Source organism: Prionailurus viverrinus, unplaced genomic scaffold, assembly GCF_022837055.1.
Source record: "Prionailurus viverrinus isolate Anna unplaced genomic scaffold, UM_Priviv_1.0 scaffold_62, whole genome shotgun sequence".
In the NCBI taxonomy this organism is placed as follows: Eukaryota; Metazoa; Chordata; class Mammalia; order Carnivora; family Felidae; genus Prionailurus; species Prionailurus viverrinus.
Genome location: NW_025927624.1, coordinates 462,941 through 478,915, shown reverse-complemented (window position 1 = coordinate 478,915; position 15,975 = coordinate 462,941). Strand labels below are relative to the sequence as shown.

At 42.1% G+C, this 15,975-nt stretch overlaps 1 protein-coding gene across 1 annotated transcript in view; it reads left to right on the top strand.

The window, feature by feature from the left end:
• The window catches only part of LOC125159788 (ankyrin repeat domain-containing protein 26-like), a 708,468-nt gene that overhangs the window by 460,486 nt on the left and 232,007 nt on the right, over positions 1-15,975 (top strand). Inside the window, exons 16-17 of the mRNA XM_047848410.1 lie at positions 10,885-10,975; positions 14,839-14,875. Coding sequence (XP_047704366.1) covers positions 10,885-10,975; positions 14,839-14,875 — 128 coding nt within the window. The remainder of the gene's footprint in view (positions 1-10,884; positions 10,976-14,838; positions 14,876-15,975) is intronic.

The window sequence follows — 15,975 nt, the reverse complement described above, 5'->3', positions numbered from 1 at the left end:
TGAATGAACTCAACATGTATAAATTTTTGGCTAATATTAACTCTTTGTCATGACAGAATCATAAGGAAGGAAAGGTTGCCAAGGGGGTAATGCAAAATTCGTTGTAGGAGGTGATTTTTACTTTTTTGAAGATTTCCGACTATAGATACATTTTTAAAAGAATATTTATTTATTTTTTAGAGAGATGGAGCATGAGCGGGGGAATGGCAGAGAGAGAGGGAGACGTAGAATCTGAAGCAGGCTTCAGGCTCTGAGCTGTCAGCACAGAGCCTGACACGTGGGCCTCGAGCTCAGGAGCCATGAGATCGTGACCTGAGCCGAAGTCGGATGCTTAGCCGACTGAGTCCCCCAGGCACCCCAAGATACATTTTATATTATTCAGGGGAAACTTTAGTATTCATAGTTGTTCAATTTAGCATGTAAATTCTTTCATGTCTAAAACTGAGAAAGACTGCTGAGTTGATTTTTTTTTTGGTCCCTATCTTCTTTCCTCCTGGGAATGTTCAGTCTTCCTTGATAATCAAACATGTATTGGAAGACTTTAAAATCTTCAAATTGGGTGATCATAAATATATTAGTTGCTTAATGCTAGATTCCTTCTCGGGTCCTTAACCACCTTCCTATATGGTGTAGACAGGAAATTAGAGTTCTTCATATGCTGTTTCCAGTGGAATAATAAAACTATATGAAGTTTAAAATAGGTTTTTATATTTTTTTTAGATATCGTGGTAGTCCTGGAAAATGGCTCAAAATTCTGTAATCCTGTATTTCTCTTCTATACTTTAAATCTTGTCCCTTAAGATTAACTTTTTTATTCGTTTTACTATTTTTTTTAATGTTGATTCTTGAGAGAGAGTGAGGGAGCATATGAATCGCAAGCCGACTCCATGCTTCGTGTGGACCTGACGCAGGGCTTGATCCCACGGCCTTGGGATCATGACTCGAGCTGAAATTAAGAGTTGGATGTTCAACTGACTGAGCCACCCAGGCGTCCCAAGATTAATTTTTTAAAAAGCAGTATTCTTATAAAATACTGAATTAGTGTTTCATAATTAAAACATTTGATGACTCTTAACGCCATTCATTACAGAAATGACTATTTGTGTATATTAGTAAAATCATATTTTACATCCTTAAAACTACTGTTGAAATATGGAGTTGAAATCTTGAATCTCATGTTTTTTCCCCTGCATTTGTGATTGTATTATTTTTACTCCTTAAGAATATTTTTAGTGTTTGTTTATTTTTGAGACAGAGAAAGTGAGGGAAAAGGGGAGGGGTAGGGAGAGGGTACAGAGGGTCCAAAGCAGGCTCTGTGCTGACAGCAGAGAGACTGATGCAGAGCTCGAACTCATGAACCAAGAGCTCATGTCATGAGCCAAAGTCGGAGACTTAACTGACTGAGCCACCCAGGCTCCCCTCCCCTGTTTTCATTATTATTCTTTATTTATTCTTTATTTTTATTATTTTACAATTTAGTGTCCAGTTAGGGAATATATAGTGTGTACAGTGTAGTCTTGGCTTCGGGAGTAGATTCCCGTGATTCATCACTTCTGGATAACCCCAGGGCTCATTCCAACATGTGCCCTCCTCAATGCCCACCATCCCTTTTTTCCACCCCCTTAACTCCCCACCTCCATCAACCCTCTGTCTTTTAAGAGCGTCGTATGGTTTGCCTCCCTCTACGTATTTGTAACCATTTTTTTTTCTTTCCCTTCCCCTATGGTCTTGTGTGAAGTTTTCAAATTCCACATCTGAGTGAAAACATACGATATCTTTCTCTTGACTGACTTATTTCATTTAGCATCATACCTTCCAGTTGCTTCCACAGTGTTGCAAATGGCAAGATTCCATTCTTTTTCATGGCCAGGTCGTATTATTCCATTGTAGATAGACCACCACCTCTTCTTTAGCTATTCATCAGTTGATGGACATTCGGGCTCTTTCCATAATTTGGCGATTGTTGATAGAACTGCTATCAACTCTGGGGTACATGTGTGCCTACAAATGAGCACTCCTGTATCCTTTGGATAAATGCCTAATAGTGCTGTTGCTGGGTTGTAGGGTAATTCTATTTTTAAGTTTTTGAGGAACCTCCACACTATTTTCCAGAGTGGCTGCATCCATTTGCATTGCTACCAACAGTGCAAGAGAGTTCCCATTTCGCCACATCGTCGCCAACATCTGTTATTTCCAGAGGTGTGAATTTCACCACCACACTCTGACTGATTGAGGTGTTATCCCAGTGGGGTTTGATTTGTATTTCCTGGATGATGCGTGATGTTGAGCATCTTTGCATGTGTCCGTTGGCCATCTGGGTGTCTCCTTTGGAAAAGTGTCTATTCACGTCCTCTGCCCCTTTCTTCGCTTACTTGGTTTCCAGGTGTTGAGTTTGGCAAGTTCTTTATAGACTTTTTTATCCTAACCCTTTATGTGATATGCCATTTGCAAATACATATCTTCTCCCATTCCATCGGTTGCCTTTAAAGTTGTTGATTGTTGCCTTTGCTGTGTGGCAGCTTTGTATCTTGATGAGGTCCCAAAAGTTCACTTTAGCTTTTATTTCCCTTGCCTTTGGAGACATGTCAAGTAAGTAATTGCTGCAGCCGAGGTCAGAGAGGTGGTTGCCTGTTTTCTCCTCTAGGATTTTGATGGTTTCCTGTCTCACGGTTAACTTTTTCATGCATTGGAGTTTATGTTTGTGTAAGGTGTAAGAAAGTGGTCCAGGTTCACTCTTGTGCATGTTGCTGTCCAGTTCTCCCAGCACCATTAGCTAAAGAGTCTGTCTTTTTTGCATTGGCTACTCTTTCCTGCTTTGTTGGAGCTTAGTTGGCCACACATCGGTGGGCCCATTTCTGGGTTCTCTATTCTATTCTATTGGCCTCTGTGCTTGTTTGGAGCTAATACCGTGCGTTTGAGGAGTCCAGCTTTGTAGTTCAGGCTAAAGTCTGGGATTGTGATGCCTCCCCCACTCTGGTTTTCTTTTTCAACCTTACTTTGGTTGTTCTCGGTCTTTTGGTTCTCTCCAAAGTTTAGGATTGTTTGTTCTAGTTCTGTGAAGAATGCTGCTGTTATTTTGATTGGGATTGCATTGAATGTACAGATTGCTTTGGGTGGTATTGACATTTTAACAATGATTGTTCTTGCAACCCATGAGCATGGGATATTTTCCGGGTTCTTTGTGTGTTCTTCAGTTTCTTTCATAAGTTGTCTATAGTTTTCAGCATACAGATCTTTTACCTCTTTGGTTAGGTTTAATTCTAGGTGTTTTATGGTTTGGTGCAGTGGTAAATGGGATCGATTCCTTGATATCTCTTTCTAATGCTTCATGATTGGTGTATAGACATGCAACCGATCTGGGTGCATTGATTTTAATCCTGCAGCTTTGCTGAATGCATGTATCCATTCTAGCAGTTTTTTGGTGGAGGCTTTCAGGATGTCCACATAGAGTATCGTGTCATCTGCCAACTGTGAATGTTTGACCTCTTCTTTGCCAACTTGGATGCCTTTTATTTCATTTTGTTGTGTGATGTCTGAGTCTAGGACTTCCAACATTATGTTAAGCAACAGTGGTGAGAGTAGAAATCCCTTCGTGTTCCTGATCTCAGGGGAAAAACTCTCAGTGTTTCTCCATGGAGGAGGCTATTAGCTGTGGGCCGTTCATATGTGGCTGTTAGGGTTTGAAGGTCTATTTCTTCTATCTGATTTTCTTGAGGGTTGTATTAAGAAAGGGTGCTGTATTTTGTCAAATGCGTTTCCTGCATCTATTGACAGGATCATATGGTTCTTATCCTTTCTCCTTTTCATGGGACGTGTCATGTTGATTGATTTGTGAATATTGAACCAGCCCTGCTGCCCAGGAATGAATCGCACTTGATCCGGGTTAATCATACCCTTAATATACCGTTGCATTACATTTGCTAGTATCTTGTTGAGAAGGTTTGCATCCATGTTCATCAGGAACTTTGGCCTGTCATTCTGCTTTTTAGTGGGGTCTCTGTCTGCTTTGGAAATCAAGGTAATGCTGGTTTAATAGAAGGAGTCCAGAAGCTTTTCTTCCATTTCTATTTTTTAGAACAGCTTGAGAATAAGAAGGATTAACTCTGTGTTAAAGGTCTGGTAGAATTCCCCTGGGATGCCATCCTGCCCAGGACTCTTATTTGTTGGGAGATTTTTAATAACTGATTGAATGTCTTCTCGGGTTTTGGGTCTGTTCACGTTTTCTATTTCTTCCCGTTTGCTTTTGGTAGTGTGTGGTTGTCTAGGAATTTGTCCATGTCTTCCAGGTTGTCCAAGTTGTTGGCATATACTTTTTCATAGTATCCTCGGATCCTTGTTGTATTTCTGTGGTGTTGGTTGTGATTTCTCGTCTTTCATTTGTGATTTTATCTGTTTGGGCCTCTCTTTCTTCCTTTTGAGAAGTGTGGCTAGGGGGTTATCGATTTTGTTTATTTAAAAAAAAACACATCTCTTACATTGATTGATGTGTGCAACCTTGTTTTTGGATTCTATAGGATTTATTTCTGCTCTACTCTTTTTTGTTTCCCTTCTTCTGCTGACGTAGGGCTTTCTTTGCTGCTGTGTTTCTAGTTCGTTTAGGAGTGAAGTTAGTTTCTGTAGTTGGGACCATCCTTGCTTCTGGAGATACGCCTGGATTGCAATGTATTTTCCTCTAAGGACTGCCTTTGCTGCATCCTAAAGGGTTTGGGTTGCGTGTTTTCATTTTCATTTGCTTCCATATGGTTTTTAATTTCTTCCTTAATCTCCTGGTGGACCCATTCCTTATTGAGGAGGAAGTTCTGTAACCTCCATGCATTTGGAGGCTTTCCAGTTTTTGTTCTTGCGGTTGATTCCAAGTGTCTGAGCGTTGTGATCTGAAAATATGCATGGTATGATCTCAGTCCTTTTATATTGTGGAGGGCTGTTTTGTGACCCAGGATGTGATCTATATTGGAGAATGTTCTATGTGCACTTAAGAAGAATGTGCGTTCTGGGGCGCCTGGGTGGCTCAGTCGGTTGAGCGTCCGACTTCAGCTCAGGTCACAATCTCACGGTTCGTGAGTTCGAGCCCCGCGTCAGGCTCTCGGCTGATGGCTCAGAGCCTGGAGCCTCCTTCCGATTCTGTGTCTCTCTCTCTGCCCCTCCCCCATTAATGCTCTGTTTCTCTCGGTCTCAAAAATAAACAAACATTAAAAAAAAGAAGAATGTGTGTTCTACTGCTGTTGGTTGATAAGATCTTAATATAACGGTGTTGAAATCCATGTATATTCATGTATATATTAAGCCAATATATATCTATGTATATCTGAATACATCTGGTCCAATGACACATTGGATATGTGTTTCCTTACTGATTTTCTGCTTGAAGATCTGCCTATTGCCATGAGTGGAGTCTTAAAGTCGTCTACAATCATGGTATTTGTACGTATACATTTAATCATGTTTGTGATTAATCGAGTCATATGTGTGGGCGTTTCACTTTGGGGCCATAAACATTTGCAACTGTTACCTCCTCTTGATGGATAGACCCCTTAATTATGATCCAATGCCCTTCTGAATCTGTTACTACAGTCTCTGGTTTAAAACCTACTCTTACTGTTGGAAGTGTGGCGACTCCAGCTTTCTTTTGACTTCTGGTAGCATGATAGGTGGGTCCCCATAGCTTCACTTTGAATCTGGAGGTGTCCTGGGGTCTAACATCAGTGTCTTGCTGACAACATATAGATGGAACTTGTTGTTTGGTTTAGTTTTGTGTTTTATACATTCTGATTCCCTGTGTCTTTTGATTGGGGCATTGAGTCCATTCACACTCAGAGGGATGAGTTAAAGATATGGATTTAGTGTCATTGTGTTATCTGAAGGTTTCATGCTTTTGGTGAGGCCTCTGGTCCTTTGTAGTCTCTGCTCCTTTCCACTCACAGACTCGCCCCTTAGGATCTCCTGCAGGGCTGGTTTAGTGGTCATGAACTCCATTAGGTTTTCTGTGTCTGGGAAAGCCTTTCTCCCTCTTTCTATTCTAAATGACAGCCTTGCTGGGGAAGGGATTCTTCGCCGCAGATGTTCCCATTCAGCACACTGACCGTTTGCTACCCCTCCCTTCTGCCCTGCCAAGTTTCTTTGGACAGGTCTGCTGCTACCCTTATGTGTCTTCCCTTGTCAAATAAGACCCGTTTGTCCCCAGCTGCTTTCAGAATACTCTCCTTATCTTTGTAGTTTTCCAGTTTCGCTATGGCATGTTGTGGTGTTGACCTGGGTTTGTTGATTTGGAAAGGAATTCTCTGTGCCGCCAGGACTTGGATGACCGTTTCCTTCCCCAGATGAGGGAAGCTCTCAGCTATACGTTGTTCAAAAAAACCTTCTCCCCCTTTCTCTCACTCTTCTTCTTCTGGGACTCGTAGGATGTGGCTAATATTTCATCTCACCGAATCACGTCGGTCTCTAGTACCTGCCTCGTGATCTAGTCATTTCCTTCCTTTCCTTTCTCTGCTTCATCTTTGTCCACAATCGTATCTTCTGTTTCACCGATTCTGTCTGCTGCTTCTCCCATCCTTGCTGTCACTGCATCCAGTTTACTTTGTATCTCCTTTACACCATTTCATTTTCAGCGTTCATCGTGACGATTCCTTAGGTCCTTGATCTCTGAAGCAGTAGATTGTCTGCTGTCTTCTGTGCGTGGTTGCAAGCGCAACTATGCGTCTTATGAGTGTCATTCCAAAAATGTGCTCACATATATTGTTTCTGTGTCTTTTGAGCCCTTCTCTGGCTGTCCTTTCTTCCTGGAATGTTTTTTGAGGAGAATTCTTCGATTTCGTCGTTTTGGCTAGATTCCTGCCCTTTATGTGTGTTAATAGCTTGTTCTGTGTCCCACACCTGCGAGTACTACTGTATTAAAAAGAGCTCCTACACGCTCCAGGGCCTGGCAGTTGAACAAATGTTTTTGGAATGTGTTGTGTGCACTCTTTCAGTGCGTCTTTGGCTACTGTTCCCGCTACTTGGAGTGGCGGTTTGGGCCTTCCACCAGGTGTGCTTTGATTTGTTGGTTGAAGTAATCCTGGGAAAAAGGAGAAGAAGGTGGTGAAGTATCCTTAGCCCAAACCAAAAGAGAAATGACTGGAGTGGAAAAAAAGACCAGGCAGTGACTCAAAGGAGCTCTAGGGCTTAATCCAGAAAGAGAGGGAGGAAAATGAAGAAGGAGATCTAGAAAAGTATAGAGAAAATGCGCAATCAAACCCACAAAGAACCAGAACAGAGGAACAAAGGGAGAAAAATATATAGATATATCTATATCTATCTATCTATCTATCTATCTATCTATCTATATCTATGTATAGATATACAGGTATATATTAAGATATACAGATAAATGTAGAGATATAATTAGCTTTGACCCACGTCAACTCGAGACTACTAGACTGTTTCCAAAGGGAGACGAGGAAAGAGGAGAGTAGAAAGAGAAACAAGGGAAAAGAGAAGAAAGGGAAAGCAAAGGAAAGAAAAGATGGGCGCCTGGGTGTCTCAGTAGGTGAAGCGCCCGACTCTTGAATTTGGCTCACGTCATGTTGTCACTGTTGGTGGGTTCGAAACCCCCATCAGGTTCTGCAGTGAGAGCATGGATCCTGCTCGGATTCTCTCTCTCTCCCTCTCTCTGCCTGTCTTCTGCTTGATCACTCACTCTCTCTCTCTCTCCAAATAAAGAAATAAACGTTAAAAAAGAAAAGGAAAGACAAAAGAATAATAACTCAAATGAAAACAAACAAACTAAGATAGAAAACCGGAGGAGAGTTGTCTATTGGTGCCTGGGACTGGTGGCTGTGCTGGTCTAGACGACGGGCTGTCTGGTCCCATGAGTGTCAGTCTCACTCCTATAGAGAAGCAGTTACGAGGCACAGAGAGTCAGGGTTTGGTGTAATGGGCCTGCCTCCACGGAGGCTCACTGTCCATTCCCTGAAGCCCCACGATGTTGGTCATGGGGAGAGAAATGGCAACACCCCAATCTCTCCTGCCCACACGAGGTGTCTCAAAACTCACTGTTTAGGCTATCCTCACGGAATAGCCTGGGGAGCCGGCTTGTCTTGCTGCACAGTCCCCTGTGCCACCTGAGCACTGAGCTGGGATTCAAAACCCTGTAGGATCCCGCTTTGCTCGGACCTGGTAGTGGAGTTGCGCCACTCTGCCCAGTGGACAGAAGGCCTCTGGCTCGTGCCTGCACGGTCTTTTTCCCTTGGGCAGGGCAATACCTCCCCTTTCCACCGTACTCAAGGTGTTCTCTCCCAGTGTAGCCCTGAGATTGCTACCAAGCCTAGGGGCGGCTCCCTCCAAACCAGGCATGGGAGGTGGTAGCTCTGGTCTAGAGAAAGTCTGGCCACCTTGAAAATACTGTTTTTTCAGCCTCTAAGGCGGTTTTGCAAAGTAGAAACTGGCTCTCTGGACCTCTCCTTGGTCTGTGGTCCGGACAGGCTTTCTCATATCCAAAGGCACTTCCCACAGCCTCTCTCTCTACCTTCCCCTCGTTTCTCCACCAAAGGGCTTCCCCCACCTCATGCCTGTGCTGCCCATTTTATTTCTCCCAATTCGCATACACACACTTCTGTCCCGCCAAGCTGTCACTCTGCACCTGTGGAGATTTTTCTGTCCCTCTGCAGCCTGTATTCCTGCCATTCCAAGTGTTGTGACCTCAATACTGCTGTGTTTGAGGGACAAGGGAAATTCTGATCCCCTCCCCTGCCATCTTAACTCCCCCCTCCACCTTTTACTTTCTTTTTCGCAATTTCAAAGGTGGGTGCCTAATCGACTAAGTCACCCAGGCCCCCCAGGAATACTTGTTTTCAATGGGAAGATGTTCGAAAGCCAATTAAATGGCCCTAGTGTCCAGAAAAGAATGGCAAAGTTAGAATGGGCTTTTGATTTTCTCATGTGGGGCTATAATAAGTTCCAGTAAACTCTTAGTGGAGACATCATATAGGTATACGTTGAACCCTTGAACAAGATGGGTTTGGACTGTGGGAGTCCACATACATACAGATTTCTTTTCAATAAATACAGTACCATCCTGTATTTTCTCTTCCTTATGATTGTCTTTTTCGTCTTGGTTTTTTTTTTTTTTAATTATTTATTTTGGGAGAAAGAGAGGGGACAGAGCAGGTGAGTAGGGAAGCGGGGTCAGAGAGAGAATCTTCATCAGGCTCCAGACTGCCAGCGTTGAACTCAGGAAGTCTAGATCATGACCTGAGCCAAAGTCAAGAGCCTGACCCTTAACCGACAGTGCCACCCAGCACCCCTCCCTTACGATTTTCTTAGTAACCTTTTCTTCAGTTGATAGTGTAAGGATACAGTATGTAATACATATAACAGGGGAAACATGCATTAATCGACTGTGTATATTGTTGGTAAGCTCAGCATTCCGTTATCCTAACCCTGACCTCCCATGCTCAGTGTACAGAGTCAATGGCCAAATGAAGCCGAAAAGGTAGATTAGACCTAGAGAGCGTACACAAGCGCTTCTGCTTTAATGTTCTGGTTTTCAATACATATATACTTTTTGATTTCTAAGTGTAATTGCTTCGAAAGTAGGAAATTCAGTAGGCATTTTTGTTTTTTTGATTTGGTTTTGAGGTTTCAAAAGATATTTGTGGATTTTCGAGTGCATGGCCATCAGAGCCCGTAACCCTTGCTTTGTTCAAGGGTCAACAGTAGAGTGATTTGGTACTTTTGAGATCTTCTCAGTGAGATTAGTGTAAATGTTTTGACCTTAATTACTTGGTCCTTGTATACTGAGTACGTACGAAGCAGTTAGCTACTGAGTGTACAAGTGGAGGGTTTAGGTTGTTGTGGTCGGAGCAGAAAAGTAAGTCAACAGCAATCCGTTATAAGTCACTATAAAGGCTTCATCGATAGGAAATGGACAATGTTAGTTGAGAGAAAATTGGGGGGGGCGTTTGTAGTGAGGATGAGGATGAGAGTGGGAGTGGGAATTTTGGTAGTCGGAAAAGATCTGAGAGTGGCAAAAGGTGCCAAGTGAAAGATGAGAAGGACCAGTCGTGTAGACCGTGGCGAGGGACATTCTGGACAGAGAGGACCACGGATCATCATTTTACTCCAATGTCTTGGAGTCACCAAGAAGTAGGAAGGCTCACTCCATCATCATAATCATTATTATTGTTGTGTGTAAAAAAGAGAGTGTGCATAGGGAAATGAGTGAGTAAGACATACATGTTCTTATACTTGCCGTTTGAATGCTTACTACACATTGTGAAGAGTTCCATACCTATATCTACATTGTTTCTGCTACTAGTTCACCGTGATTTTCAGAAAAGTTTTTTCTTACTACTTTGCCATTCGATCCAACCCTTCTTTCGTCAAGAAAAAGGTCAAGCCTTTGTTTCCCTGAACGAAGCAGCAGCTACAACAGTGTTTTGTTGATACTCAACATGATACACTCCAAAGTTTCTGATCATGTGAGGTATGAATTGACACTGAAACAAATGTCTGCCATTTGGTTAGAAGCAGTTTTCATTTATAGCAAGTACATTTTAAAGAATTTGTTTCAAAACTTATTTCAAATGTCCTTTTATTTTGGTCAGGAATGCAAAGGAAGGTGTTTTGTTAGTTCCTTTTTGAAATCTGCATACAAGCCAGGCTTCTGCCTTTGAAAGTCTTTATTCTGGCCTTCCATGATCAGTTTAGAGAGTCAATAGCCAAATGAAGATTCAAAGGGACGCTGAATCAAGAGAGCATATGTGAGGTTTTGTATTTAAATGTTTTGGTGTTCAATACATTTTCCTTATTTGTAAGTCTGATTGTTATTAAAATCATAAATTCAGAAATTTTCTTGGAAAAGGCTTAGGAAGTCTTCACGCAACTCATTACTGATGCTACTTTTAACAGAGTATGTCTGAGAAGCCCAACAAATATGTTCCTCCTGTCTCTGGAGCTGTGGATCAGAAAGGGCAAAGGATATTACATGGACAAGTAGAAGGTAAGAACTGTATTTTATTCAAAGGTCATTTGACAGAAGGTTGATTTAAAACAGGAATACTGATATGTTCTAATATCTCAAGAAAACGGCCTGTTAAGTGCATAGGAAAGAGAAAGAGATGTGAAAAGGAGGTAAGTTGCATATCGTATGTGGTGTCAGCAACAGATTAAATTGAGAGTGCCACCAAAGGAGCTAAATGACTAGTTCCCTTTCAAGACCCTGGAAGGCCCGAGGAACCCCAGGAAAGAAGAGAAGAGCCAAAGAGGGAATCATGTGAATGGCAGAGACTACAGGGAATAAATGAAGGAAGGTAAGCCGGTGTGTATGGTGTTTGTACTGGAAGGTGGTAAAATACACTAGTTCTTTAAAGGGAAGAGCAGACTATTGGAAATGCAGCAACACTATCAGGTGAGCTTCTCGTACCAGAATTTGTCAGAGTCGTATCCCCAAATGTTCCCACTCTTACTGTTATCCTCACTGTTGGCAAGACATTAAGGCCTGACCTAGCTGATGATGCAGAGTTATGTCCTAAGTACCATGGGTGAACATAAGCGTTTGTAGTCAGCGATAAATGTATATACGTTAATGCCATATAAAATGGGGGTACTTCATACGGTAGTATCCTTTAGGGCAAAATAAGAGAATTGGAAGGAGGGTCACATAAGGAGACATCAAGATAACGCATCGGACATTTTGGATGCCGTATTTGTGACTTTTGATTACTTTGGCAATAACTGCCTTTAATAGGTGAACTATATTTTTAATGTTCTGGGAAAATAAGGAAAAGAAACAAAAGCACACTATAATCAGTAGTATGTTTTCATATTCTGTCTGACAGTTCTGGTTGTTGTAGAATGATCCCTGTTACTTCTTTGATTCCTATCTGCCAGAAAAATGAACTAAGTCCTAGGGAGTTGGAGAAAATTAACTGATTTTTCATATTTCAGAGAACTTTTATATGGTAGAACATAGGGGCAATCACCAGGATTTGCTCTCTCTCTCTCTCTCTCTCTCTCTCTCTCTTTTCGGAGTAAAATAAGATTGTTGCTTGTTTCACACTTTCTGACATCATGATTTCATGTATTCCTTTTAAACCTTTCTTCAAATGGATATATAGGTATGTAGGAATTTTCAAGTCAAATACCAAGAAAAGAGATTCCAGGAAAGGTATTCTGTGACATAACCTTCTGACTGTAACCACGTGTAAGACATCAACCCAAATAATAAAATTTCACAAAGTGCAGTTGTGTTAGAGGCATCCCAGTGACACCCAGATTTGATGATTCACTAGAAGAGGTCACAGGACTCCGCATATAGTTGTAGTCATGCGTGTGGATTGGTATGGGGACAGGCTAGAAAGGCCAATCAGCACCGAGCAATGGTGCACGGGGTGAAAGGCCAGAGGAAACCAAGCGCAGGCTTCCAGGAATCCTTTCTCTATGGAGTTGGCAGGATGTGCTAAATTCCTCCAGCATGAAATTAGGACAGCACAAGTGAAATGTTGTGGGCCAGTACGAGGCTTATGGATACTCAGTGCCCGAGGTTTTCATCAAATGCTAATCACATAGGCATCTTCTCCTTAGCATGTCCCCAAATTCCAGGTTTCCAGAAAGGAAATCAAGTGTACGGCCTTAAGCACATTGAGTGTAGCAGCACTTAGGCACAGTGAACCACTCTTAACCAGCTAGGGAATGGTGGGAACCCTCCTTAAATCCAAGATCCCAGGGAACAGCCAAGGGCCAGTCATTCAAGTAGGATGTTCTGAGGGTAGCCATCTTCGGCCTGCTGGGTGAAATCTGTTCTGCATAGGAATTATAGCCCTGACGTCATTTATGGTGGTGTCTTCAAATTTTGTTTTACTAGCAAGTAACATGACGGTTACCATGGTACTGGTTTCAGTTTCATCATCCATATGAAGTAGGTATTTGTGTAAAAAGTACTAGGGCAATATTAGGTCATTATCATCTTTTTATTTTTTTATGTGATTAAGCTTTCATTATGATTCTTAGGTGTGATCAACATAATGATTTTTGATTTAAACTTAGAATGAAAATCTCTTAATTATCTGGAAAACCCAGGTTTGATTCCTATGGTGCTGAACCCCTGTTTGTAGGTATAAGATTTCGGATCATATTCATCAATTGTTTTCTTGCCTAAGTATACAAATAACTGTTGTATTTTTGTGTTTTGTTTATGCATTTTCATATACTTCCAAATGGGAGTCAGTACCCTATTGTGTTACTTTGATCTCTATTTTAATGTTCAAGGTGACTGTATCATGAGTTAGTATATGCTAAGAGTAGCTTCAATGGATACCATATTTTGTTGTTTTTGTTGTTTCATACATTTAATAAGCCTGATTTTTGACATCAGTTTTAAGTTCACAGCAAAATATAATAGGAAGTACAGAGAGACCCCATATACCATACCGCGCTCCCGTACACGCCTAGCCTCCCCTGCTGTTAACATCTGGCACGACAGTGGTCCATTTTTAGTAGGATTTTTTTTTTCAGTTCCTTGGTTTAGTTTTGAGCGAGAGAGCATGCATGCGTGTGAGCAGCCAAGGGGCAGAGGGAGAGGGGGGAAAGAATCCTGTGCTGTCAGCACAGAGCCTGATGCAGGACTTGATCCCATGAACGGTGAGATCATGACCTGAGCTCAGATCCAGAGTTGGACGCTGAAGCAACTGAGCCACCCAGGCACCCTGACGACAGTGGTGCATTTTCTACGGACACGAACTGTTCATTTGGAGGCCAAGTCTCTAATGTGCATTAGTGTTCAGCCTTGGTGTTATACATTCTATGAGTTTTAACAAATGTGTAATGATGTGAATCCACCTTTGTGGTATCGTGTGAAAGAGTTGCACTGCCTTAAAAGTCCTCTGTGCTGTGCCCGTTTATCCCTACGTTCACCCCAACCCTTAGCTCCAGAGCCTTGCTCTCTCCAGGTGTCATATAGTTAGAATCATAGAGTGGATGTCTTTGAATGTTTAGAAAGTGAAAATATCCTGGTAATTGAATGTAGGCATTCAAGCTATTCTTTGCCCTTTGTTTCGTTTAGTTGCTCATCAGTAGAGGATCTGCTGGCCTCTGCCTCCCATGAAAAAAAGTATGATTTCTCTAGATGTGTGTCACCTAATGGGGAAGGTTGAGAAAAATGACATCATGAACCACTACAGAGCACTCACATTGGGATCCTCCTCCTCTGTGATGTGCGGTGGGTCTAGATAGACTCTCTAGCAATGGAAGGAGACAGCCTCAAGAGGTTAGAACGATATCAAACAGGAATGCCAAATCTTTCCTTCTTGCCTTGCCAGTGGAAATAAGGCCAGGGAGAGTCTGTTTGCTATGGTTTGGCCATGCTGCAAAGTACAATGGCTATAGAGCACACGTTGTGAGGGGGTGTTTCCTCCTAAGACTGAGGAGTGTCTGCTGAAGAGCTGGGGAAGTTCTGCCGTGTTCCCGCAAAATAAAGATACTCTCTTTCAACTCCTCTAGGAGTGGAAGTCCAGAAAAATCATGCTAGTTTCAGTCTGACATTGGCCGCTCATGATAATCATTCTCCTAACGCTACCAGTTGCCTCCAGTGCCATAGAGTCGGTCAGTGATGGCCATTGTAAACATCAGTTCCCCTGTAGGTGTCAAATTCTGATAAAACCCATTCTTGCTTTTGGTCAATATAGAGGAGAAAGTAAGATTTCTTAGTGCTTTAAGCCTACGAATGGTATAATTACCATTCAGTGTAGTGTGGTTTCCAGGTGTGGTCCCAAAGCAATACTTTTTCACAAATCGTAAGCCGTACACTTGTAATTTCCTCTATTTTTTCGATTGTTGATTTAACATGTATTTTGCTTTCTTCTTTAGGAGCAGATAAGAATGCTGAGGAAGATTCTATAGCCAGGTAGGATTTTTATGGATTTGTAAAACTGACATTTGCTGGGGCACCCGGGTGGCTCAGTCGGTTAAGGGTGTGACTCTTGACTTCAACTCAGGTTTGTGAGTTCAAGCCCCACGCCGGGGTTTGCGCTGACAGCCTCCTTGGGATATGTTTCCCGATTTCTGTGTGCACTCACTCTCAAAGTATAAAGGAATGAAATGAAATGAAACGGATAATGAAAGGAAAGGAAAGGGAATGAATGAACTGAAAATTATGTGTCTCCTAAGGGAACGCAGAGAACAAAACCAGTTGTTGCGTGTTCTACGCTGGACCAGACACTATATCCTATGGGTACCATCTGTTCAGTTATATAGTCATTGTACAGCTTTGCAAAGTAGCTGTGTTATTGTAGCCTACTTTTTATTACTTTGGCAACTGTGGTTCAGGGAGGTTGATGACTCGACCATGCTTCCATAGTTAACGGGTAGCTGAGGGGCTTTGCCCGTCAGCCCTTGAAGCTTCCGCATCCATTCTCTGGTTCCTCAGCAGCACGGAGATGAAGATACAGATCCTAGGGCAGATCAACTCAGAATGTCAAAGATAATGATGTCGGAACACGAATTTAGGGTTTGCTTAAGAACCCAGGTTAGTCCCAGCATTTGGCCTCATGTATTTGACCACTAGTGCTAACACAAGTCATTAGTGCAGTGGTAACTCGTCCCTTGTTTTTACCATCCGAGATTTTAGGGTGGATGTCAGCTATGGCCATGGTGTCAAGGCTTTTACATAATAAGCAAGATGTCGTCAGGCAAGTCCTTAGACGTAGTGATGTCCCCTCTTCTTGAGACAAATGAGGTTTCTGTAAAAGAAGGATATCTAGTTGTAGACCATGTTACGTTAATTAAACTCACTCTCTATTTTGAGGATATTGCTATATGATTCTCTGTTGCCTAAGTTCCCAGGCTGGTTTCCCTTTGGGCTAGTACCCTTGTCTAGTTCTAGGAAGCTTTTTGGGTTTTTTTGCAGCTTTTTTTCCCCATGACTTTTTGTACTCTGTTTTTGCCTTTTGACTTTCTTCTCTGGTTTCCTTGCTATTTCTTCTTCTTCTTTTTTTTTTTTTTCCA